At 34.0% G+C, this 22,249-nt stretch overlaps 3 protein-coding genes and 1 pseudogene across 42 annotated transcripts; 1 reads left to right on the top strand and 3 right to left on the bottom strand.

Annotated features, from left to right (window-relative positions):
- Nucleotides 1-165: 165 nt before the first annotated feature.
- LOC104754549 (uncharacterized) lies at nucleotides 166-5,170 on the bottom strand. Of its 4 annotated transcripts, none has more exons than XM_087493661.1 (19): nucleotides 4,849-5,123; nucleotides 4,541-4,737; nucleotides 4,195-4,437; nucleotides 4,033-4,096; nucleotides 3,810-3,939; nucleotides 3,587-3,728; nucleotides 3,179-3,424; nucleotides 3,019-3,106; nucleotides 2,801-2,903; nucleotides 2,489-2,617; nucleotides 2,292-2,405; nucleotides 1,935-2,053; nucleotides 1,746-1,836; nucleotides 1,547-1,639; nucleotides 1,376-1,465; nucleotides 1,117-1,236; nucleotides 919-1,010; nucleotides 748-805; nucleotides 166-539 (listed from the first exon to the last, which is right to left on the bottom strand). In XM_087493661.1, the coding sequence occupies exons 2-19, from the start codon at nucleotides 4,731-4,733 to the stop codon at nucleotides 447-449; spliced, it is 2,208 nt and encodes a 735-aa protein (XP_087349787.1). In that variant the 5' UTR covers nucleotides 4,734-4,737; nucleotides 4,849-5,123; the 3' UTR covers nucleotides 166-446. The 4 variants fall into 4 exon arrangements, with proteins under 4 accessions (XP_087349787.1, XP_087349789.1, XP_087349786.1 ...); XM_087493663.1 differs by having other exon boundaries at nucleotides 3,810-3,914; nucleotides 4,849-5,018; XM_087493660.1 differs by having other exon boundaries at nucleotides 4,541-5,170.
- Nucleotides 5,171-6,814: 1,644 nt separating this feature from the next.
- LOC104754547 (uncharacterized) lies at nucleotides 6,815-9,302 on the top strand. Its single transcript, XM_010476763.3, has 8 exons — nucleotides 6,815-7,342; nucleotides 7,678-7,771; nucleotides 7,879-7,929; nucleotides 8,008-8,181; nucleotides 8,309-8,488; nucleotides 8,569-8,688; nucleotides 8,791-8,924; nucleotides 9,074-9,302. The coding sequence occupies exons 1-8, from the start codon at nucleotides 7,170-7,172 to the stop codon at nucleotides 9,147-9,149; spliced, it is 1,002 nt and encodes a 333-aa protein (XP_010475065.1). The 5' UTR covers nucleotides 6,815-7,169; the 3' UTR covers nucleotides 9,150-9,302.
- Nucleotides 9,303-9,492: 190 nt separating this feature from the next.
- On the bottom strand, nucleotides 9,493-11,323 carry LOC104754546 (putative indole-3-pyruvate monooxygenase YUCCA9 pseudogene; annotated as a pseudogene). The gene has a single exon (XR_015585673.1). The product of XR_015585673.1 is annotated as a putative indole-3-pyruvate monooxygenase YUCCA9 pseudogene (transcript).
- A 3,379-nt stretch (nucleotides 11,324-14,702) lies between these two features.
- On the bottom strand, nucleotides 14,703-19,992 carry LOC104754545 (uncharacterized). 36 transcript variants are annotated; one of them, XR_015585674.1, is made up of 15 exons: nucleotides 19,771-19,992; nucleotides 19,594-19,694; nucleotides 19,335-19,511; nucleotides 19,125-19,235; nucleotides 18,959-19,045; nucleotides 18,769-18,822; nucleotides 18,601-18,668; nucleotides 18,434-18,502; nucleotides 18,176-18,327; nucleotides 18,001-18,087; nucleotides 17,787-17,918; nucleotides 17,506-17,694; nucleotides 17,325-17,410; nucleotides 16,840-17,227; nucleotides 14,703-15,179 (listed from the first exon to the last, which is right to left on the bottom strand). XR_015585674.1 is itself a non-coding variant. In XM_087493637.1 (15 exons), exons 6-10 carry the CDS (start codon nucleotides 18,794-18,796, stop codon nucleotides 18,052-18,054), a joined length of 333 nt encoding a protein of 110 aa, XP_087349763.1. In that variant the 5' UTR covers nucleotides 18,797-18,825; nucleotides 18,959-19,045; nucleotides 19,125-19,235; nucleotides 19,335-19,511; nucleotides 19,594-19,694; nucleotides 19,771-19,992; the 3' UTR covers nucleotides 14,703-15,179; nucleotides 16,840-17,227; nucleotides 17,325-17,410; nucleotides 17,506-17,694; nucleotides 17,787-17,918; nucleotides 18,001-18,051. The 36 variants fall into 36 exon arrangements, 29 of the variants coding, with proteins under 29 accessions (XP_087349763.1, XP_087349767.1, XP_087349760.1 ...); XR_015585676.1 differs by having other exon boundaries at nucleotides 17,787-17,874; nucleotides 17,956-18,087; nucleotides 19,148-19,235; XR_015585680.1 differs by having other exon boundaries at nucleotides 17,787-17,874; nucleotides 17,956-18,087; nucleotides 18,769-18,825; ... (1 more) ...; nucleotides 19,594-19,674; nucleotides 19,771-19,941.
- Between the last annotated feature and the right edge of the window lie 2,257 nt (nucleotides 19,993-22,249).

Below are 22,249 nucleotides of genomic sequence, written 5' to 3'. Positions count from 1 at the left end.
ATTTAGTGGGTTATTTGATTTTAGATTCAGATTAAGATGCTAAGGTTGTCTGTTTATTATACTTGTGGATGCTATGTAATTTGTCCTTCTTCTGTTCTTTTAAGTTATGAGACATAATAATGATTTGTATAATCTAATTTAATCAACCAGTTTCATGGAAATCTATGCAGAAAAATTATATGGTTAATATATTAAAGGAAAAAAAAAACATTCCGACTCAAGAAGCTCAATTCGTTGTTTACACAAGAGAGTACCTACTTACTCATGGGTGTTGAAATATAGACCGAGCTACATTGTTAAGAAAAAAAAACATAAAAGTTGGAGAAAAATAATTAACGTCTTTTTTTTTGGTATTATCTTATTTGAACACTAAACCGTATAAAAATATATATACATACGCCCCCCCCCCCCCCCCCCCCCCCCCATCCAAGCTCTCTCTCATATACTTATGGATCGAAGACGATTCTCCGTTCGTTCAACTCTTGCACCTTCTCTTCTTTCCCTTCCAATACCTCTCCTCTTCCGTCTTCTATCTCTTTCTGCAGATATTATATATTCCGTTGAAAGGTCAATTCAAGTGCCAATTCAACAACTTGTAGGGAACGATTCAGTCCGAGCAATGTATATCTTATGCATATACTGTAATGTTCTTTTTTTTTTTTTTCAAATCTCAGATTGTTTGTTTGGGTTTGTGTACAATTCTATGTTCAGTCGAAACCTAACTGTTGGATGCAATTAGGTACTTACTTCAACTGGCTGTGGCACTGGAAATAAGTTGATGGCCTCCGGATTAAAACTGTATCCGCTGCGAACAAAAAAAAGAAAAGTGAGAGAGGAATGCGATCGGTGTTCGGTGTTCATTGTGATGACAAGTAGAGAGGAAACAGATAAGTTTGTTTATAGTATTGAATTAGTTACCCTCGGGAAACAGCTAGCTGCCAAACGTATGGAATAAAGAACTCCTCTGGGTGGCTCTCTTGTTCATATGAGAAGTGAAGTTGAGTAAACATCTGCGGTGACAGAACAAATTGGAAAAAGATAGCATCTTTGTGAATTATAGTCAAAGAAAAACGATCGAAATGTTTCAGATTATAGATAAATGTAGACGTTATTTACCTTCATGCCTTCACCTCGCCAAGACCGACAATTGTTGATTATAAATTGAAGAACTTTCTGCACTGACCATTCTCGATCTGATCTTTGAGAGTCCATGCGGCTATTGAAAAAGTCTAAGACCTAAATAGAAAATGACAATCAGTTAGCAAAAGAGAAACAAGTAGATCAATAAGAAACTCTTTTTTTTCTTTGGATTTCTAAGAATATAAGAGGAAATCATAGCTACAAAGATCAAACGAGTAAAGCCTATGGAGCGTACTGTGTATATATTTTCGACTAGCTCATGGAACCGTGGATGATTCTTGAAAGGTAGGAACACTTCTTGCCGGTGCATAATCGCGTAGACAATCTGCAGAAACCAGAATCAGAGCAGGAAAAATTTGGAAAAGATTCATGTTATACATGCTGTGAAGAAATAACAATGTGTTACCTCGGGATTCCTCGGCAATGCGTACGTCAAAATTGCATTTAGTATATCTAGGACAAGTCTAAGGAAATCAGTAAAGATCTGCAACTCTGCTGTCTGCAGTTTGCAAGTTACATGTAAAAAAGTGTACCAGAGATCAAGGAATAGCAATGATCTTCTAGAATATATGATATATTGTGTACTTGAACTAACTATGTCATACCAGATCTTCTGAAACGCCATCATCCTCTCCTGACAAGTTTATTTTGATACTTTGCAACTTTTCCCCTGTCAAGTCCGATAACTTGTTATACCTGTGTTAAAAAAAAATCATGTTCAGTTACATGGTAATTGTAATGACCATGATAGAATATATGCAAAGTCATAAAAGGACGAGGAATTAATTGCATACTTTCGAGAAAGCATGTAGAAAAGGCTGACAAGCCTCTGTGAGGCATATGCACTTAAATGATGGGCATGAGGTGCCATGTTAGCCAAGGTAGCAAGGCAAGTAGTCTGCAGATACACATCCTGTAACATCCCAAGAAACTGAATTTGTCACAAACTAAAAGAGATTTGTATCTTAAGTGACCAATGTCTGATACATCTCCAAATAAGTTGCAGTTTCCAATATCTTATAAGAATTTGATATCTGTCTAAGATTTAACTTGACGTCACTCTTATAAAGCTGCACCTACCCAAACTGCTAAACTAAGATGATTATATCTGAAAAATATTTCATTGCTAAGATGCGAATCTAAAGCCATACCCGAAGCTTGGAAAGGTTATGCTGCACTGTTCTTATGAGGATAATGACCATTAAGGAACCAAGAGACGTCTGATGAAGGAGATGCTCCTTGTACCATGGAACGCTAGGCAATATCTATTAAAATGAAACACAATCAGAAAAAAAATATCAAAGTTGAGAAATATTATTGCAATCCTACAATTGGAAACAGCACGTACCATCTTGTGAATACTTGAATTGAAAGATGAATCCTGACTAAGTATGAGAAGTACAATTAACATCATGTATATTTGATTGGATGATGTTCTCCTCGAAGAGTTATACAGCGTTTCCAGAATGGGTATCAACTGTCAAAATATACAAATTTTAAAACAAAAGATCATTGGTAAGAAACCATAAGGGCTTCAGCTCAACAAATAAACAGTCTGCTGTTAATAAAACTGAAGAAGGGATTACTTTTGAGGAAAAATGGAACAAAAGAAATAAAACAGACACATGGGACTTATTGAGTGGCAGTTTATGAATCATACCATAGTATCCAAATCAGTTCGCACCAACACATACTCCTTAAAGTCGGAATTCCCTTGCAACAATGAGTAAAGGAGCAAGACAGCTCCCTCATCAGCCAAACACCTAAATTGCCAGATTGTGTTATTACACAGTAGCAGTGAACTAAGAATTTGATACAGGATACATCTGTCACAAAACAAATTACTGCAGAAAAAAAGCTCAAGAAAATAGAACTTACATGCCAAGAGTATCAAATAGCGAAGCAAATGGTATCCGAACATGTGGACCAGTAGGGTGAGCATTTCCCTCAACATCTGAGCGGTCAACTGCAATCAGAGTAATAGTTTAGACATACATCAGATTCGCCCTACTCAGAAAGATGATGGAAAAATTCTCACATTCAACATCTCTAGCGTTTGCTAGAGCCTTGCTAAAAGTATTGCCAGAGATAAATACATGGGCTTTAGAAACTGGATCCGAAGTAGCACTATCATCACTTTTATCCGTCATAGACTCATCACTCATGATAGACTTGTGGTAGTTGATGAGGATAAGTAAAACATGAAGGCTGCACTCCGCTAGTGGATTTTTTGACCCGCCACTGTTATTTACAAGATAGTTCAAAGGCAAGAGCACAAAAGTTGCTGCATATAAAAAAAAAAAGAAAAAAAGTTCTCATGAATACATGGGATGTTTCACGAAGCTAAAGAGGAAAACATATGCAACGAAAAGGCAATACAAAAAGGTCAATATGGACAAGTTAGTACGAGAATACATTATATATGAAGTAATACACGAACACCTACCAGCGGCAGAACCAACTCTTTCCAAAATGCCTTGCTGATCTCCATCAGAATACAAATACGATTTTGCATTTGGAGGAGTACGGTGTCGGGAAATATAATTAAGTAGCAATCTCCTGACCGCCAGACAAACTAGAGATTTTTCCTGAAGTTTGTTGAGGAATAGGAACGGGTGTAAATTGATGAAGGTAAAAATCTATGAGAAAGATAAGGAAAAATTAGTTACCTGAGCCATGGCTGCATCAATAAAGGGGTTTGCATCTCTTGGTCCAGGTGAAGGTCCGGAGAGAAGCTGTGTCGACATTGTAACAAGCATGAAGTTCAGAAGTTCCTGATGTAGAACATACGAGTTGGGACTTGCCAAATAAATGATGAAAATCAGGAGAATGGAAAATTGAATACAGAAACTGTTTTAGGATAACGAAGATACAGAATAAAGCATGGCATACCTCACTTCAGTTGATCCAATGAAGCTCAGTACACTATGCATGACAAAATTCTGGATGTCTTGATCTGCCATTAATACACAGTCTTTATAAAGCCAGCTTAACATTACCTTAACGCTAGAAATAACTTAAGAACTAGTAGAGAGGGAGAGAGAGTCTCATTACCCATTACAAAGCCATGTGGAACTGGCTCACTTTCGTCAAGAGAAAGATGCAACTCCTCGAGACAATCACTTTTACCATTCTCAATCAAGTGCTTTAAAAATACAGATGAAATATAGGTTGCATTAACAGCTTTCTTATAGATAGAAGAAGACTGAGCATCAGAATCTTGAAGAAGCTCTTGCAAACACCAAGACAGATGAATCAATAGCTTTGCAAGGTGCCTCGTGTATCCATTGCTTTGTGCTGAAACAAAATTCAATTTCCACTAGGTCGTCATTAACATACAATATCATTTGCTCATAGTGAATTCGAAAACAGCACAATTCGCATGAGAATGATGACTAACCGAAAAGTTCACAGGCTTGTTGAACACGATCAGTAGGCCACCGAGAACTGAGCGGAAGCTCAAGGAGCTTGTTCCAGAAATCAGACGCTAATGGAAACGATTTCTCACCTACAAAAGTAGCAATGAGGTACTCCGACACCGAAACATCATCACCACCACCGGAGTTTCGCGGCGTTGAAGGCACACCTCCCATCCCCCTAAACCAAACTCGCCGAGTCAACAAAGCAGGGATCCAAAATTAGAACGAGTCAATCGATCGAGTCGGTTCCAAAATTAAGATCAACAGCATTACAAAGTAAGAGACGAACAATGCAAAAGATCTTTGCTCTGAAAATTTTCGCGTCTGGATCTAAATCTGAGATGAATTGAAGATTCAAACTGAAAACGATATGCTTCGATACTAAGGGTTTAAAGAGCTAATAAGAGAGAGAGAGAGAGACAAGGACGCGTTTATTTATTTTACTAACTAATTATTTTCATACAGTAATCTCCTTACTAATTAGTTTTAACATAAGATAGTTTGGTGAGTAAAATGCTACAATTTATTGTACATATTTTGGTAGTTGCATGATTTCCCATCAACAATTTCTAATCTTACAAAATTTAAAGGTTTAAATAATGTGTTTTCCTAATTAATGAAAACTACAGGCTACGTGCTACCAAATTAAGTCCCACCAAATTCTCATTAATAATGAATCAAATACTCCTTCCGTTTCATAATATAAGATGTTTTAGAAAATATTTTTGTTTCATAATATAGGATGTTTTCAATTTTCTATGCAACTTTTAGATTAGTTTAATACTTTCTATTATGCAATCTTGTTTATAATTGGTTGAACTTTTTTAAAAGGGAAAAAAACTTAAAAATACCCCATCTATTTTTTATTTGGAAGTTTAATACCTCGTCTTTTTTTGTTGGAAGAAAAATACCTCATTTAATTAAAACGTGTGATTTAATACTCAAACTAATAAATTTTGTTAGTTTCATACTTACGATTTTTTGACAAAAATAAAATTCCGTTTTTACCCTTACTATATCAATTAATAATTAATTTTAAATGACTTGGTATTAATTTATGGACAATTATTGGATTCATCCCCACTTAATTAGGGAAACAAATTATTAATTAAAGAAACAAAATCTGTATATCATTCAATTTTAAAGTTATTAATTCTAAACATTATATTATAGTTTTTAATTATAATATGTAAATCTAAATTACTTTTTTATAAATCCAAACCGACATATAATTTTGTTTAATTATGTAATTTAAACCCTAATCATTTTTTATAAACCCAAATTAAAATACAATTTTGTTTAATTGTAAAATCTAAACCCTAAGCACTCTTTTATAAACCCAAACCGACATATTTTTTTTTTTAATTTTAAAATCTAAACCCTAACCATTCTTTTATAAACCCAAACCGACATATAAATTTGTTTGATTGTAAAATCTAAACCCTACCACTATTTGTATACCCAAACCGACATATAATTTTGTTTAATTATAAAATCTAAACCCTAACCACTATTTTGTAAACCCAAACCGATATATAATTTCATTTAATTATAAAATCTAAACCCTAATCACTCTTTTGTAAACCCAAGAATTTTTCTTAATTTATAGGTTTATTTGAATTAAAATTAAGTTTATTTAATATTTCTTTATTAATTTTAATTCAAATAAAATTATAAATTAATACCAAATCATTTAAAATTAATTATTAATTGATATAGTAAGGGTAAAAACAGAATTTTATTTTTGTCAAAAAATCGTAAGTATGAAACTAACAAAATTTATTAGTTTAAGTATTAAATCACACGTTTTAATTAAATGAGGTATTTTTTTTCCAACCAAAAAAGACGAGGTATTAAACTTCCAAATAAAAAATAGATGAGGTATTTTTAAGCTTTTTTCCCTTTTTAAAATAATTATTTCTTAATATGCGTGTTTTACTCAAAACATCTTATATTTTGAAATGGAGGGAGTACTTTACAGCCTTCATACGTTTTCTCTTTCTCTTTTTTTTTTTTTTGTTTCTGCGAGAGCTTTATATATATTTTTATAATTATTCCGGTCAAAACACAATTAATTATAGGTTAATTAATATAAAGAAAAACACAATCAATTTAAAATTAAATAAAAATCGTAGTGTACACGGCAAAGAAAAAAAAAAGAGAGAGCAAAACAAAATGGGTTTGGGATAAATCAAACGAAAAGAGTCAAAATTAATGATGATTAGCGTTTTACCGTCTTTGAACCGTCGGTTGTCGGTGGAGTTGAATGTGGCCTAATCTTTTATTTATCTACAGATTTCAGGCCCATTTATTTTTATTAGGCTTTTCATTTGCCCTCAACAAAATTAATTTGGTCCATATTGACTACCATCCATAAGAGTTTTGAATCATATCCACATTTTTCTGATTGTTACTAGAGAACCTGTTCAACAATTAAAAGAGAGATAGTAGTAGTATATGATTTTGATTTATATAAAACGATACAATTAGTTTAAGTAGAGAAAATAGAAATCCCAGAAAGGAAGAAGGGAAGTGTATAAACCCTAAAATAGAAAAGCAGAAACAGAAGCAATCTCACTTCGATACTTTTTTTTACGAAGATTTGGGTAAATGATGGCGGAGAGAGTGGTGGAATCAGGCAAGGCAACTAATGGTGGAGGAGAAGCGGAGAAATCTCTCAAGGACAAAGGCAACGAGTTCTTCAAAGCTGGCAACTACCTTAAAGCTGCTGCTCTCTATACCCAAGCCATCAAGCTCGATCCTTCTAACGCTACTCTTTACAGGTTTTCTCTTCTTCTTCTTCTACGGTTTACGATTCCTTTTGGGTTTCGATCAAAATGATACCTTTACGAATCTTTCGAATCTGATTGTTGGGGTTTCTTTCAATCCTCAGAAGATCTGGTTTTTTCTCTTGTCAGATATGTTATAGACCTGAATATCAGATTGCTTAGGTGGAACAATATGTAATAGGCTTTTAACCTCAATTGCTTTCTCCTTAATTGTGATTATGAATACTTAAAAGTTGAAGTTTTTAGGTTCTGTGAATTGGAACATTGATGTTGAGTCAATGTGAGTAGAGTATTTTAGTGTAATAAAGCTTTTCTTTTCTCCGTTGCAGTAACCGAGCTGCTGCATTTTTGAGTCTAGTTAAACTTAGCAAAGCCTTAGCTGATGCTGACACTACCATCAAACTCAACCCTCAGTGGGAGAAGGTAAACATGAGCATTTTTGTTTTTTTTCTTCTTTTCGGTTTCATCATCAACAACATATTATCATTATCATTATGTGAACGATGACTTTTCTGATATATCTTCTTCAGGGGTACTTCAGGAAAGGTTGTGTGCTTGAAGCCATGGAAAAATACGAAGATGTAAATTTCCAATATTTTGGTTCTATCTAAATTCTTATCACGGTACCATGGTAGTTAAAGTTGTGATGATTGTTTCAGGCTTTAGCTGCATTTGAAATGGCTCTGCAGCACAACCCAAAGAGCACTGAAGTTTCTAGAAAGATCAAGAGGCTCGGTCAGTTGCAGAAGGACAAACAGAGAGCTCAAGAACTCGAGACTCTGAGATCTAATGTCGACATGGCCAAGCATCTTGAAAGTTTTAAATCTGAAATGGTTAGTTCCTGTTTTTTCTATTATCCAAGTGTAATTCCAGTAAATCAGTATAAGCCTTTCGTATAGTTTATTCTTCCAGCTCAGTTTCTGAAATTGGTTTTGTCTCCATATGAATGAATACTTGCAGTCTGATACCTATGGAACTGAAGACTGTTGGAAAGAGATGTTTGCTTTTATTGTTGAGACAATGGAAACAGCTGTGAAGTCGTGGCACGAGACATCTAAGGTCGATACTAGAGTCTATTTCCTTCTTGACAAAGAGAAAACACAAACCGATAAGTACGCACCAGCTGTCAACATCGATAAGGTATTAAGGGCATGACCCAACTTGAGATCTTACCAGCAATCATTTTTTTTTTGCTAAAACAATTTGTTTTCCTACTTCAGGCTTTTCAGTCACCTGATACGCACAGTAACTGCTTTACGTATCTGAGGCAATACGCAGAAGAGTCATTTTCCAAGGCTGCTTGCTTAGTAACACCAAAGAGTAGTATATCCTACCCACAGGTGAATCACATCTGTCTTTTGTTTTTTTGCTTGCTAAACTAAAAGAGTCTTCTATCTTTCTGGTTTGTATATATGGACTAATGGTTAAACGGTATTTCACAGGTATGGAAAGGTCAAGGCTCAAGGAAATGGAAACTTGGACAAAATGATGGAATCTTTGTTCAGTTTGAATCTCCCTCTATTCGAAAAGTTTGGTTCATCCCTAGCTCAAACGAAAAGGGCCAAACTTTGTGCAGGTTCTTTCTCTGACACTTAATCTTCTTGGTTTTACAATGGGCTTTAAGAATTTGATGAAGTACCCATGACTTTACACAAGTTATTGTAGTATCTTGGTTGTATCAAAGATTCAAACTTTTGTATCTAAGAGTTGGAGTTTTGATTTCAGGGAACCGCAAGCTTTGGATATCGGTGCACATGAGATTCTCCCTCGCATTTTCAAGGAGAAATCGATAAGTTCGTAGGGTATTATTGCTATGTTGCAGTATGATTCTCTATATCAAGATTTTGATGAAGACTTAAAAGAAAAAAAGAGTTCTTGTGAGTGTGCTACTGAGATAATCCACCTTTTTGTTGTTTCTCTTATCAAAAAGAGCCTTTGAACTTTTGAATCAAAACTTTGAGGTCAAAATAGATAGAGTCGGTCTTAAAACAGACCGAGCTGCCATCTTCAACATCCTACGGTAGGATTCCTACCCATTCGCAATCCATGAGTTTGGGCCTCCCTACTCTGGGCTAATTTATAATGAGCAGAGCCTGTTAACGAGTGTATTTGTTGACTCAAATTTTCAATGCCAGAGAGTATAATTACAAAAAAGTAAACATATTTAGTATTCCGGAAAAGAAAAAAAAGAGAGCCACGTCATCCTAATTTTACAAAACGCCCATACAGATGTGTAATAAAAAAAACACTGTCAGGGACTTCAGGAGAGGGCCTTTCTTCACTCGTTGTATTTTTGGTTTTTTACAAACTAAATAAAGTATGATTTTTTTTCTTTTTTGGTTAATGCACCCCTAACTTGAGGCTTAAGCAACTGAGATGCATCTTCGGTGACCCACATTTCTTCTCATCTTCTGTCGTTTGGTCTCTTCTCTCCACACATTTCCAATGTCTTGAGCGATGTTAACGGCGTCAGCTGATGCTCCTACCAATCCTTTTCTCGTGAATCCAGCCGCGTACAACCCCGATTTGCCTTTCCACGCGTTTGGAAACGGCGATTTCGGAAACCCGTTTTTCGAAAAGAACTCACTTTCTTGAAGCCAAGAAGGGACGTTGCTGCGATAACCGGTGGCAAGAACCACGGCGTCGATATCTAGCCTCTGACCATCTACGAGCTCCACGTTGTAACGCGAGAACCGTTTGATCGCAGGTACGATTTCTACGTCGCCGGATTTGATCTTCTCCAGAGCACCGATGTCGAGAACCGGCGTCTTCCCTGTCATGCTTTTGAGCTCCATTGGGCCTATATCAGGCCTCTTGAGCCCATACTTTGATAAGCTCCCTAGCACCAGCCACGACAAGATGAGTAGAAGCTTGTCTACAAGCCATAGAGGTAGCCACTTCATCATCATCACTGAGATTCCAAATGTTGATTTCCCCATAATCTCCCTCGGTAACACGTGAACCGAGCTTCGGACGACCATGGAAGTAATAGCATTGTGGTTCGCAAGATCAAGAGAGACTTCCATGCCGGAGTTTCCACATCCGACCACAAGAACTCTCTTCCCTCTAAATTTCTCGCCGGACTTATACTCACAGGCATGAACCACTTCTCCGTCAAACTCCGTCTTGAGACCATTAATCTCCGGGACAACACGTTCGGCGTTTTCTCCCGTCGCCACAACCAACCACCGGCAAATATATTCCATCTCCTCTCCCTCCGAGGTTGTCTTAACACGCCATAGCCCGCTGGTTTCATCAAACCGAGCAGACTCGACGCTTTTATTGAACTCCGGTTTAATCTCGAACCGGTTTGCGTATGACTCAAGGTAGTCGATGAACTGTCGTTTCGTGGGGTATTCAGGGTAGTGATCCGGGAAGGGCATTTTCGGTAATTGACAGAACTTCTTAGGCAAGTGAAGCTTGAGCCTATCGTAGGTTCGGTTTTGCCAAAGTGAAGCTATGCAATCTGATCTCTCGACCACGACGAATGGGACTCCTTGATCACGAAGACAAGCTGCTGTTGCTAAACCGGATGGACCGGCTCCGACGATAACCGGACCGTTGATCCAAATACACCGCCGGTCTGAGAAATATTCTTCACTTGCCATGAGTCTAAACATATTCTCCATTTTTTTTGTTGTGTATGGAGTGAGTTTGAATGGAAGCAAGTATGTTTGGGGGGTAGTTAAGTTGAACGTTTTTGTGTGTGTGTGTGTTTTGTTGTATGAGGAATGAGATATGTATTGGTCTGGATTTGGAGTGAGAAGAGATGTGTGTATATATAGTAGTTAAGAGTTGTGACGAGACTGCATGTGATTTGCTGCGCGCGTTCTATGGATTTGATTATTTTTAATTAGTGTGAATAATTTGTATGCAATATTTTAGTTAGGACCTAACTTTTGTCATATGCTTTTGCTTAAAATGCGAAATAATTTAACATTACTTATGTTTATTATATAGAAAATAGAAATATTCGATTCTTTTATTGCAAAGTTTGTTGTGCGACTTTTGATTAGAGTATATCTCACAATAACCCCCCTTAACCATATGCTGTATTTATTTAAATATATTTATGTTGGTGATGATAGAAGTAATGACTTCGCAATCTGATTAATGGTTTTAAATCTGATTCCCATGGATTTTCGTAACAAAATTTACTTGAAATTTTGGTGATGTGAATGGGTAATAAATTGGAGAGTAGGCTGGACCAAAAGATAATGAATGATAGATACATAGACATCATCCAAAAATTGATCGTATGGTCCAATCCATGAGCTTTTAGTATGATCATACTTAAACGCAAATTGAGCAGAGATGGTCTTAGTAGTACGTACGTACGTGTGATATTGATAGGTTTGGTAATATTGTTTGCAATAGTAACTTAAGCCGTGCTTAAAAAATTTAACTAGCGTTTAAAATGTTGCATGACACTGTTTATTGTGTTTTTTGATTTTTAAAAGCAAAAATAAGGTTTTTATGCTCAATTTTTTTTGTTGTTTTGTTTTTTGCCAACTATCTCCACTTAATTAAAAAAAAATAAGCCCACTGGTTAGATTACTATATCTATACATTAATCATTGAATTATGTCCAAGTTAATTCAATCATTGGTCATATAAATCCACGTGGCACGTCATGCTGACAAATACAGAACCACGTGGAGAAGATGATGATGAGTCAAGAGAGCGGGTCCAGAATTTGTGGCCCACCCTTCTTTTTATATTTTTTTATTTTATTTTTAAACCTTCTACTAACCACATCAAATCAATTTGCAACTTTCTTAATTTTAGTATTATTGCGAGTAATCTTCTTGTATTTTATAGTTTCTCTTTTGTTTTTTTTGTCCTTTTAGGTAATTCAAAATTAAAAGTTTTATATTGCTTTCTTTTGCATAATAATATTTTTTCTCCAAAGGGAATAGTTGGAAGGTAGTTTGATAATATCCCTTTTTCGACTAGTTATATATACTCTAGTGGATGTTTATAAAACAAATATAAAAAGACTTTAGTGGATGTTAATAATTAAAAACATTTGACGTACCACTTCCGCTTAGGAGTAATAATACACTCAATTAGTTGAAGATTTTCATTGGAGAAAATGAAGCAAAAATGTTGGCACTCATTTCACTAAATGCATGGATGTTATAACAACTATTTTGTTCCTCCTCTAGAATAAAATTACTAGCATTTATAATATTAATTTGTGTATCATAAAACGTACCTAGATTCTAGAAAGTCGTATAATTCCTGAAAATTCGTGATACATACTGTATAATATTTTGGGGGAAGTACAAGTATATATGCATGCATGGATGTAATCCACTAACTTAAAAATTAGCAAAAAAGATGAATAAACATTCATGGGGAAATGACATATACATGTGCACGAATCGGTTTTCCCATTAGTTAAATTAAGTACTACTAGTAGTTTTACTTATTCTTATACATATTCACATTTGTACATTCCATATTTTATACTTTTAGCACTACTGCATTCAAAACCAAAATATTCAACTATCTCTATAATTACGTACATAAACTCATAATTAAAAGAATTATAAAAAGCGGTATCATATAAACATTAAAGATTTAGATAGGAAAGTAATAATTCCTCCGCTTTTTATTATTTGTCATTTTAGAGATAAATTTTTATTTTTTAATATTTGTTGTTTTAGATTTACAATGTAAATATTTGGTAAAAATTCCACTTTTATCTAATTTTATTAATGTTTTGACCAATAAAAAATTAAAAAATATATTAAAAAAAAGATAAAACAAAAAAATTAATAGTTTTCTTAGACCATTTTTAGTGGAGGAGTTAATCGATTCTCAGAAAACAAAAAAAAATATTTTTATTACACATTTTTTTATTTATTTATTTATAGCATGTATACGAATAAATGTATGACATGTGTCAGTTTCAATCAAGCAACGGTTTCTTAAAGTATTCCACCAAGTAACGTTTCTTTTGATTTTCTCTTCTCTCTCCTCTTCTAATTATTTGTTTAATAAAAGCAACACAATGAGCAACCTTCAGTAATCATGCTTGCTTTTAATCTGTGTAAAATAACCTTAAACGATAAATAATAAAAAAAATGGAAGAAATATCTATCTTTACACGATTTGGTACGCTGTAGAGCTATATATACATATTATTCTTCGATATATATGTCGTAATGCAAGTTCTAATGCCCCGTTTCTCCTTGTATACGTATTAAATTCTTCGAATTATTAGTGAGTATCAAAAAAGGTTCATGTATTATTGTCATTTTGTTGTTAAAAAAAAAGAGTATTATTGTCATCTATTATAAAATTGTTTGATTATTTGCATAACTATTATAGTTTGGAAGCTAGCGAAGTTCGAGAATATGGAATCAAGCATACGTAAATTATTAAATTATAAAATGAAAGTAGACGTAAAATTGTAAAATCGAAATAGTGGGGAATTTAACTAGATCAATATACGCCGACATATTGTTTTCCCACAGCTTTATATGTTTAGACTTGAAATATTTAGTACTTTTTTTTTTTTTGAAATATTTAGTACTTTATTAGAACTTTTAAGGATTTTTGTCTGAAGTGATTGTATTTATTTTAGTGTATGCTGAGACATTAGTATTGTACGCTACTATAAATATTGAAAGGTTTCAGACTTCAGAGAAAAGCCAGTGAAACTGGGCTAATCAATATTTATGTTGTAAGAAGTTATGATTGCGTATATTATGTGTATAATGTTGCTAATAATTATGAGTATAAATGTGTAATTTATCATCATCAAAATTTGAGGTTGGTGGTACGTCAGCAATAGTTTTATTTGAGCCTGTATATAATGTTACATAATTTATTTTAAAAGTAGAGAAAGAGTACTATAATAGTGTCTTTGTATATTGATTATTATTATTCTCAAGTTTTCGGTTAGGTTCAGTGATCGTCTCTCTAAATTAAAGAAGGGTCCCTCGTAGCCTTTCGTATTGATCTTTGTGAAAACTTTAATTTATTTTCTATCATTATATATATATATATATATATTCATTTGTATATATATTCAACTATCTAATAGTATAATTGTATAGTCATGGTGGATTTTATCAAATTTGCAACAAGGACATATATATATATATATTCTCTCACATGGCTCCTACCCAAAAGCTGCTCCGAGTGTAAATTAAATACGATATGGTTAAATTAACAATCTCGTCGAGTTGAGACATAGGAAAGATTACTGGTTTAGTTCTAAAGTGGTTTTCTAGAACAATTTTATTCCATGTAAATAGACCGTTTAGTAGGATTTAACTAATTATATATATTGATGTAGGAAGTTTAGGGGTAAGGCATGATTGCATGTGACGCGATGATCTATCATAAACTTTGCCTTAACCACTGTTCGGATTCCTCAACTAGAAAGTCAAACTTGTTTCTTACATAATATTTTTTTTTGTCATCTGAATTATATTATTGAATTTGTTTTGGAACCCAGGAGGAATACAAACGCCCAAACAAGAGAAGCTAAAGCCAGCGGACGACAGATATGTCCCTGGAGTCTTAAACCCTATGGAAGGAAAACTAAAAGCACCAATACAACACAGAAAATTTCAAACCCATAACGAAGGAGGACAAACCCTTACACCAAAGACAAAGACCAAAGGCTAAAATCCTAGGAGATACACTAGACTTAAGAAAGCAAAAAACTTTTCTCCAGAAGCTCCTGCGAAAGAGATTTACCAAGGGTGCCCTCGGCCAACCCGAAGATAACATCTACTACCTCCTATCAAGATGAGAGCTGATCTCTCGACACTAAGAACTTCAGAACCCAGCAAGCAAAATATACATGTATCTACACGTATATACATGTATGTGTCAGAGATTGAGATAATGATCAAACAGTCTAATTTGAACAAATTATTGCATGTTTTAAGATTTTTTTTTACCAAGTTGGTAGTTTGTAAATTGTCATATGACGAAGTTATATTCACTTTTTTTTTTGATAAATTATATTCACTTTTCTTATCCTGTTATTGTATAAATATAAATATAACATTGTATCTGAATTGTTTTGGTTTGACCTTTGTATCTTGATATTTAACTAAACTTGTTAATAACAAAATTATATAAATGGTTTTAATATATCTAAGGTAATATAAGTAATAATTTAAACTCTTTTTTCTATAGTTCATATATATATGGAATGAGAAGTGAGAATATATAAATATGTCGATCAATTATAGCCTAAATCATTATAAATATTGATAATATAATTGGCGAGTGAATCACATAATATTTGGGAACGTGGCAAAATATATTTGATTAAAGGTGCTTAGTTTGACTAATTTTTGATTTAGTGAATTAACTAATACTATTGTCTTAACATTACTTGATGAATTTGTTTGTCAACTGTTAGTTAATTAAATAAGCACTTCACCAAGAAAATCAGCCACAGAAATTTATTACAAGGGATTTTAAGAGACGCAGAAAACACATGAGGCCACATGAAATTCCGGTTTTTTGTAAAAAATAAATAAATACAAGAACATCTATAGCCTATAGGCATATATTTTTAATAATTTCGAATGATAAGCCGTTAAGTATGGTTAGTGTTGTAACTGTCCGGTCAAAGTAGATAGAGCTCATAAATTACTAACATGCAAAAATACCACACATTGTTCTTTGATTAGTTAATTAGTACTCCCTCTTTTTCACAAAGAGTATCATTTTAGAGAAAAAATTTTGTTACACAAAGAGTGTCATTCTACATTTTCAATATGCTTTTTAATGCTATATTTATTTTTTACTTCTAAACCCAAAGCTCTTGACATTGAATTTAAACTATTAATCACTTATTAAATAGGAGCAAACATGTATAATTCAAACTTTTCTTAATTTGTGTGAAATGTATCAGAATGACACTCTTTATGAAACAGAGGGAGTATTACTTTTTTATATGTATAATTGATTAATTATATATGTACATTAATCGATGTAGTATAACACCAATTCATTGTATTGAAAATTGGTCTAGTGAATCATTTTTCTTTTTCTTTATCTCACTCAACAAGTAAATCAACCATTTAATTATAACTTTAAAGTCAAGGTTGATTTTAGTGCTCGGCGGTGGGCCACAAAAGTCAGAATGGGTCGAATAATATAGACCACAAATAAACAGGTCAATATTTAGGCCCATTTATGAGTAAATGACATTAAAATGATAATCCAGTTTTGTTTTTGTACCCATAAATGTATTTTTGGACCAATTTGCAAGTCATCTAGTGTGACACACTGACACTTTACAGTTTACATAATTACAGTGTTTTAATCGGTTATGTAATTTGGTAGTGTTCTTAATAAAAGGATAGTGTTCTTTTTAATTTGATTTTTGTTTTTCTATATTTCAGTACAAGTAATACAAAGAACAGGATTCTTGGTTGGGTGAGGGATAAATAAACTTAGGAACAGAACAAAACAAGAGAAAAGCAGAGAGGATTTTTTAGATAACTTACAGAGAAGATATGACCATTGTTGATGTCCGTTGTTGTTAGGTCATCCATAATTATGAGAAGAAAGTGAGAAATATATCTCCATCTACACAAGCAAGTGAAGCAACAACAAGGAAACCATAAAATTCTCAGTCTCAATTATGGATCAAAAATTTGAAAGCGGTTAAGACAACATGCTCATCTGCATTTGTTGTATTTTCCACCTGCAATCAAAACCAGCAATGGTATCAAGAAAAACTCCGTGAAGAGTCGAACTGAAGGTCACAACAATATTAACAATTCAGTGAATAAAAATATTTTGGTGTGGCAGCAATAGTTTTTGCTGCTTATAACCCTTATTTGGAGCATAGGGCTCTTTGGTTCAGTAAGGTGAGGCTCCCGAATCATTGTACTGCGTGCGTGCGAGGAAAACAGAAGCATATCAGATAGCATGAAATCAAGTTTTATGCAAACATACAACTTTTTTGGAGTGAGAAGAAACGCTATACCTGCTTTAAACACTTCCGTTGAAGCTATTGAAGATGTCTCTGCATGCTGCTGGTTACCCTTGCCATTATTTTTGAAAATGTAATTCCTGCAACAGTAAGAAAATGAGATCCTTGTAGATTCATTAAGCTATGAGTCTGTTCTAAAGTGATGATATATAACCTCTGATGGATGGTATCTAACCTTAAATGCTTGCAGATATGTTGTGCATCAAATAACAGAACGCATTGGCAGACTAGCTATGTTTCTTCTAGCAGTTTGCTCTGCTTCTTCCTTAAGGTCAATCGACTTATCTCTCCTTGAGAAAAATGCAGTGGTGGTTTGGGAAAGAAACATTCTCCGTGTTTTCTATCTGCTCAGACGTCGCATCCCCTATTGTATGAACAAGAAGAAAGAGCATTAGAATGGCCTCTCATAATCTCACTTAACTACAATCCCATCTCACGAAGAAAGATATATAGAACCTGGCATCTGCAGTCTTGTTGTTGACCTCAGCTGCATCTTGGAAATTGTTGCGAGACATCAGTAGGAGTGACTTGTTCTTTCCAAAGGCTGGCGTTGGGAAGAAAGAGTTGTAGCTAATTGGTTCTAATATCCTGCAATAATCAAAATGATAATAAAATTTGACCTTACACAATAGTGATGATGATGAACCAGTATTGATGACTCAAACAAAACCTTGACCGGTTTCTCTTCTTCTTCGTTGAAGTTGCAGAGATGGTCTCTAACTCACACAATAGCTATGTTTTTATCACTCGTTTTTCCCTGCAGTGAAAGGCATCAACACACATTTAAGCGGACAAGGAAGAAGTATATTGAGTGAGTGTTAAGTAATTGCAGGATTATTTGGAACCTGTATTATATTGAGTCTATCTAGCGTCCATGATTGAGCTTGATCTATTCGGTGATGAGTTGTGTGGAGATTATGATCGACGTGGTAACTTGACGACTCTGCTGCCTCTCTCCCACCATCAATCACTAGAATCTGTTTCATGTTAAAGTTTTCTGTTATGAATCAGAAGAACCATATCTCTCTGATTAGCACATAGAACCAGAAGAACCATCGTTAAGTCTGAAACAACAGCCTAATAAGTGAAAAGAAGCTTCATACCTGCTTATACACTGAAGATGTCGTCTCTGTATGCTGGTTAGCCCTTGCCATTGTTTGAAGATGAAATTCCTGCAACAGCAAAAAAAAGAAAAAACACAATGATCAGTTCCTAACTGATTCATTCTAAAGTGAGTGATGATAATCTTTGATAGATGGATGGTATTTACATGAAATTGTAGCAGATGTGGTGTACTTGTTTTGTGGTGCAGGTAGGCAAAGCTGGAGCTCCCAAAATCTGCAATCAAAATTTAACACAACGTATTGGTTGAGGGATAAATAATAAACATGAAACAGAACAAAAGGAAAAGCAGAGAGGGTTTTGAGAGATAACTTACAGATCATCAAGAAGAGGATTTTGACCATCGTTTTCTCAAGTTCAAACAATATACCTACTAGATGTATTAACAAGATTATGATTTTGGTGCATATATATATATATATCATTGTAATAATGAGAAGCAGCAACAACAAAACCATAAAACATATCAGTCTCCACTTATGGATGAGGAATTGAAGCAGTCTTACTGAGTGATTGTGTTGATGATTGAAACAAAACAAAACATTTGAGCGGTATGATTCTTCTTCATTCTTCAAATCATCTCCCGGCCCGATCTGCACATATATACATATAGATTCAGAAGAATCATCATTAAGTTTCAAGTCTGTCTGACTGAATTAAACAACAACAAACCTATATGAAAACCATAAACAAACCCTAACGAAAGCCCCAAAGACTGAATAAGTGTTGATGATAGTCCTGTCCACAATCCTAGGATAACTGCCAATAGGCTGGCTTCATTGACTATTAGAAAACAGAGAAAGAAAAAGATTATTATTGGTTGAGTAAACTTGAAACAGAACAAAAATAAAGAAGGGCAGAGAGGATTTTGAGAGTACTTACAGAGCAGAAAGAGGACTTTTACATCGGTTGAAAGATTTCTTATGACTCACTTAAGGATGGGGAATGGAATAATCATTCAAAGTGGACAAGGAAGACTTCATTCTGTCACACGGTAAGCACGCCGCCCAAGATTTTGTTATGAAACATCATTCATTCTTCAAAGCATCTCTCCCCGATCTGCACATAGAGAATTAGAAGAAGAACCATCGTAACGATAATGTGTTAATTCTATAGAAAGAGGCAAAGCGAAGTTTTAGACCTTGACTTAGTCGATCAAATCAGACGAATCGCCATTGGAAAACCAACAACGTCGTCCTCCGATCCTCACTTGTGCCATATCCTGCTAATTCGTAACCGATTCTGAGAGTTTACAAGACAAGAGAAGATACGGTGATCGTATGCTTTATCAATGAGAAATCTAACAGGAAACTTTTACCTTACATGATGGTGAAGAGGGAGGATTTTACCATTGCTGTCGTTGTTTAGTTGTTTGGGTCATCAAAACCCCTAATTCTGTTCTGAATTCTTCACTATTCAATAGTCATTAACGAGAGAGAGAGAGAGAGAGAATGAGTCTACTACGCAATTAGAACGCTCTCTCTAAAACTTCTTTCTCATTGCTTTTTTCTATTTGGTGAAGACTAACGGAGTCTGTATTAATTTCTCTAAGACATGTTGAGACTATATTTATAAACAGAGGTGTTTAGGTTAGTCCCTAGAAAAAGGAAATTACTTTTGTATTGAGGAAAAAGGGAATTACTTTTGTACTAAAAAAATAAAAAATCGTTTACGTTATACTAAAAAAAAGGGAAATATATTAGGTTTTGTTTCGAATTCTTTAAACAACAACATCGACGGTTAGTGTCAGTGATGATGTCATCTGTCTGGGAGGAGTCAACGCCAGAAACCTCTCTTATGGCCAGAGGGTTTTTATTTGATTTGGCACTTCAAAAAACTAAAAATATTTATGTTAATTAATTCTTAAACGCAAACAATTCTTAAAAGTTTAGTGTCAAAACTCAAAAGTGTCATCAAGTAAAGTCGTAATAACGTAACAGAAACAAGAGAAACTAGTAACAAATCACTAATCAGGTACTGTTGGAAGATGATTCATCCACAAAGAGACTATCTCCACACGAAAAAAAATGAGTTTTATTATCTTTTGAGGGGTCACATAATAAACTTTCCAGCAACAGAAGAACTTCTCAGGAAGTGAATGCGATCAGCACGAGTAAGAGTTGGGTCCATTGTTTGTTCCAACTCCTACTAGACCTCCAGGAAGTGCAAAGCTCACCCTGCTCCGCTTAGAGTGAATTAACAATTATATTACGAGAGTAAAATGGACTGCATTTTGAGTCTTTGGTAACAATACCTGCAGGTCGAATTGACGCCTGTAATGATGTCATAATTGCAAAAGTTGTCCAAGAAGAACAACCCACTTGATTTCTAGTATCTATTCTATCTGATGAGACGCTTATCTTGAAAACGTTTAGATAAGAAATATATAACCAAACAGATGTTGATTTGTTTTGACTTTTAAATACAAAGGCGATAAAATTTTAATACCACAACTTGATAGTCTATTTTAGATATGTGAAGTGATTGCGTACGATATTAAAGCTAGTAACGTATTTATTATATTCTTCAGCAAAATTATCTATCTATATATTCACTGATGTGACCCCACAATCAATGTTCCGATTAATGTGTTCGTCGGTTTTACTCATATAATAATACTAATCCTTTTTTTTGTTGTTCTTGTAAACTACTATTATAAGAATGTCCAACTATATAATATGTTCTTTAACTATGAAAAGGGGTCGGGACAGAAGTAAAACTGTATATTAATTAATGGTTTGGTTTGTTGTATCCGACATTCTATATGAATAAGCATAGATTCGACATATATGAGAGATACTTAAAACATAAAAGAAGATTTGGGTAAAGTAAACAATTTCATGTCCTATAAACTGGATGACTATAATGTGAAATGACTTCGATGTATTGTTATGCATGAATAACATACAATGTATTTTTCAAGTTATATAGCATATGATGTAATGACCTTATCTTATCCAAGAAGAGTGGTAACGCAGAATTAAAAACCGTGGAATTTTCGATATCGATAAGAGAGTTGATATCAAAGAACTTTTTTTGTTTTTGTTTTTTAAATGATCGTTATATTTAGAATAGTAATCTGTGGACGTGTTCCGGAGTAATCAGTTCATAATATAGTAACAAAAATATACTCATTTCATTCAATGAGACTTGACAAAATTAGTTTAAAAATCGAGAAAACGAAAGCAATCAAGAAAGAAAGAAAGAAAAGTCAAGAAAGGCACCCCCATGCCCCCACCTGGCATTTATTTCATCACCAACCTTTTTGGCTTCTATGACCCACGGTGTTTCCTCCTATTTTGATGATCTCTATAAGTATAATTTAATCACGTACGATTTTTTTTTATTTTAATTAACTACTATCTTTTTTTTCTTAATCAATAATAACAAAGATCGATACCAAAACAGTAGTTAACAAATAAATTAACGAACTAAAACACTGTAGTAAAATTCGATTCACTTCAAAAACAGAACCAAATCGCCTTGGTCCAGTGGTAAAGGGAAAAAAGTTCCGCCACCTGAGTTTGAATAGCATTAGCCATGGAAGTTCGAAATTTAACATGGTTTCTTCTGGTTCCTGGAGATTAGTCTTTGGGTATAGAAAACCTTTAGGATCACTTATGATTTATTAAAAAACAAAAAAACAAAGACTACTCCAAAAACGGTAAGACACAAACAGTAAAACAGATACCACTACTTTATTCTTTTGTCTATTAAATAAATAACCCAATTTATAAATAATAAGAACTAGTTTTGATTTGTGTCATTTTCAGATAATTTTAGAAGCTATATCACGC

Source organism: Camelina sativa, chromosome 17, assembly GCF_030686135.1.
Source record: "Camelina sativa cultivar CO46 ecotype springtype chromosome 17, ASM3068613v1".
In the NCBI taxonomy this organism is placed as follows: domain Eukaryota; kingdom Viridiplantae; phylum Streptophyta; class Magnoliopsida; order Brassicales; family Brassicaceae; genus Camelina; species Camelina sativa.
Note: the sequence above shows the minus strand (reverse complement) of the source record. Positions and strands in the feature narration are given on the sequence as shown.

Coding starts and splice junctions, on each gene's coding strand:
- LOC104754547 (XM_010476763.3), top strand. CDS start 7,170: ATGATGGCGGAGAGAGTGGTGGAATCAGGCAAGGCAACTAATGGTGGA. Junction 7,772..7,878: donor TCAACCCTCAGTGGGAGAAG/GTAAACATGAGC, acceptor TATCTTCTTCAG/GGGTACTTCAGGAAAGGTTG. Junction 7,930..8,007: donor CCATGGAAAAATACGAAGAT/GTAAATTTCCAA, acceptor TGATTGTTTCAG/GCTTTAGCTGCATTTGAAAT.
- LOC104754549 (XM_087493660.1), bottom strand. CDS start 4,733: ATGGGAGGTGTGCCTTCAACGCCGCGAAACTCCGGTGGTGGTGATGAT. Junction 3,940..4,032: donor ATTGGATCAACTGAAGTGAG/GTATGCCATGCT, acceptor TTATTTGGCAAG/TCCCAACTCGTATGTTCTAC. Junction 1,640..1,745: donor ATGGCGTTTCAGAAGATCTG/GTATGACATAGT, acceptor TGCAAACTGCAG/ACAGCAGAGTTGCAGATCTT.
- LOC104754545 (XM_087493637.1), bottom strand. CDS start 18,796: ATGGTCAAAATCCTCTTCTTGATGATCT. Junction 18,669..18,768: donor AATCCTCTTCTTGATGATCT/GTAAGTTATCTC, acceptor TTTTGATTGCAG/ATTTTGGGAGCTCCAGCTTT. Junction 18,088..18,175: donor ATAGACTCAATATAATACAG/GTTCCAAATAAT, acceptor CTTTCACTGCAG/GGAAAAACGAGTGATAAAAA.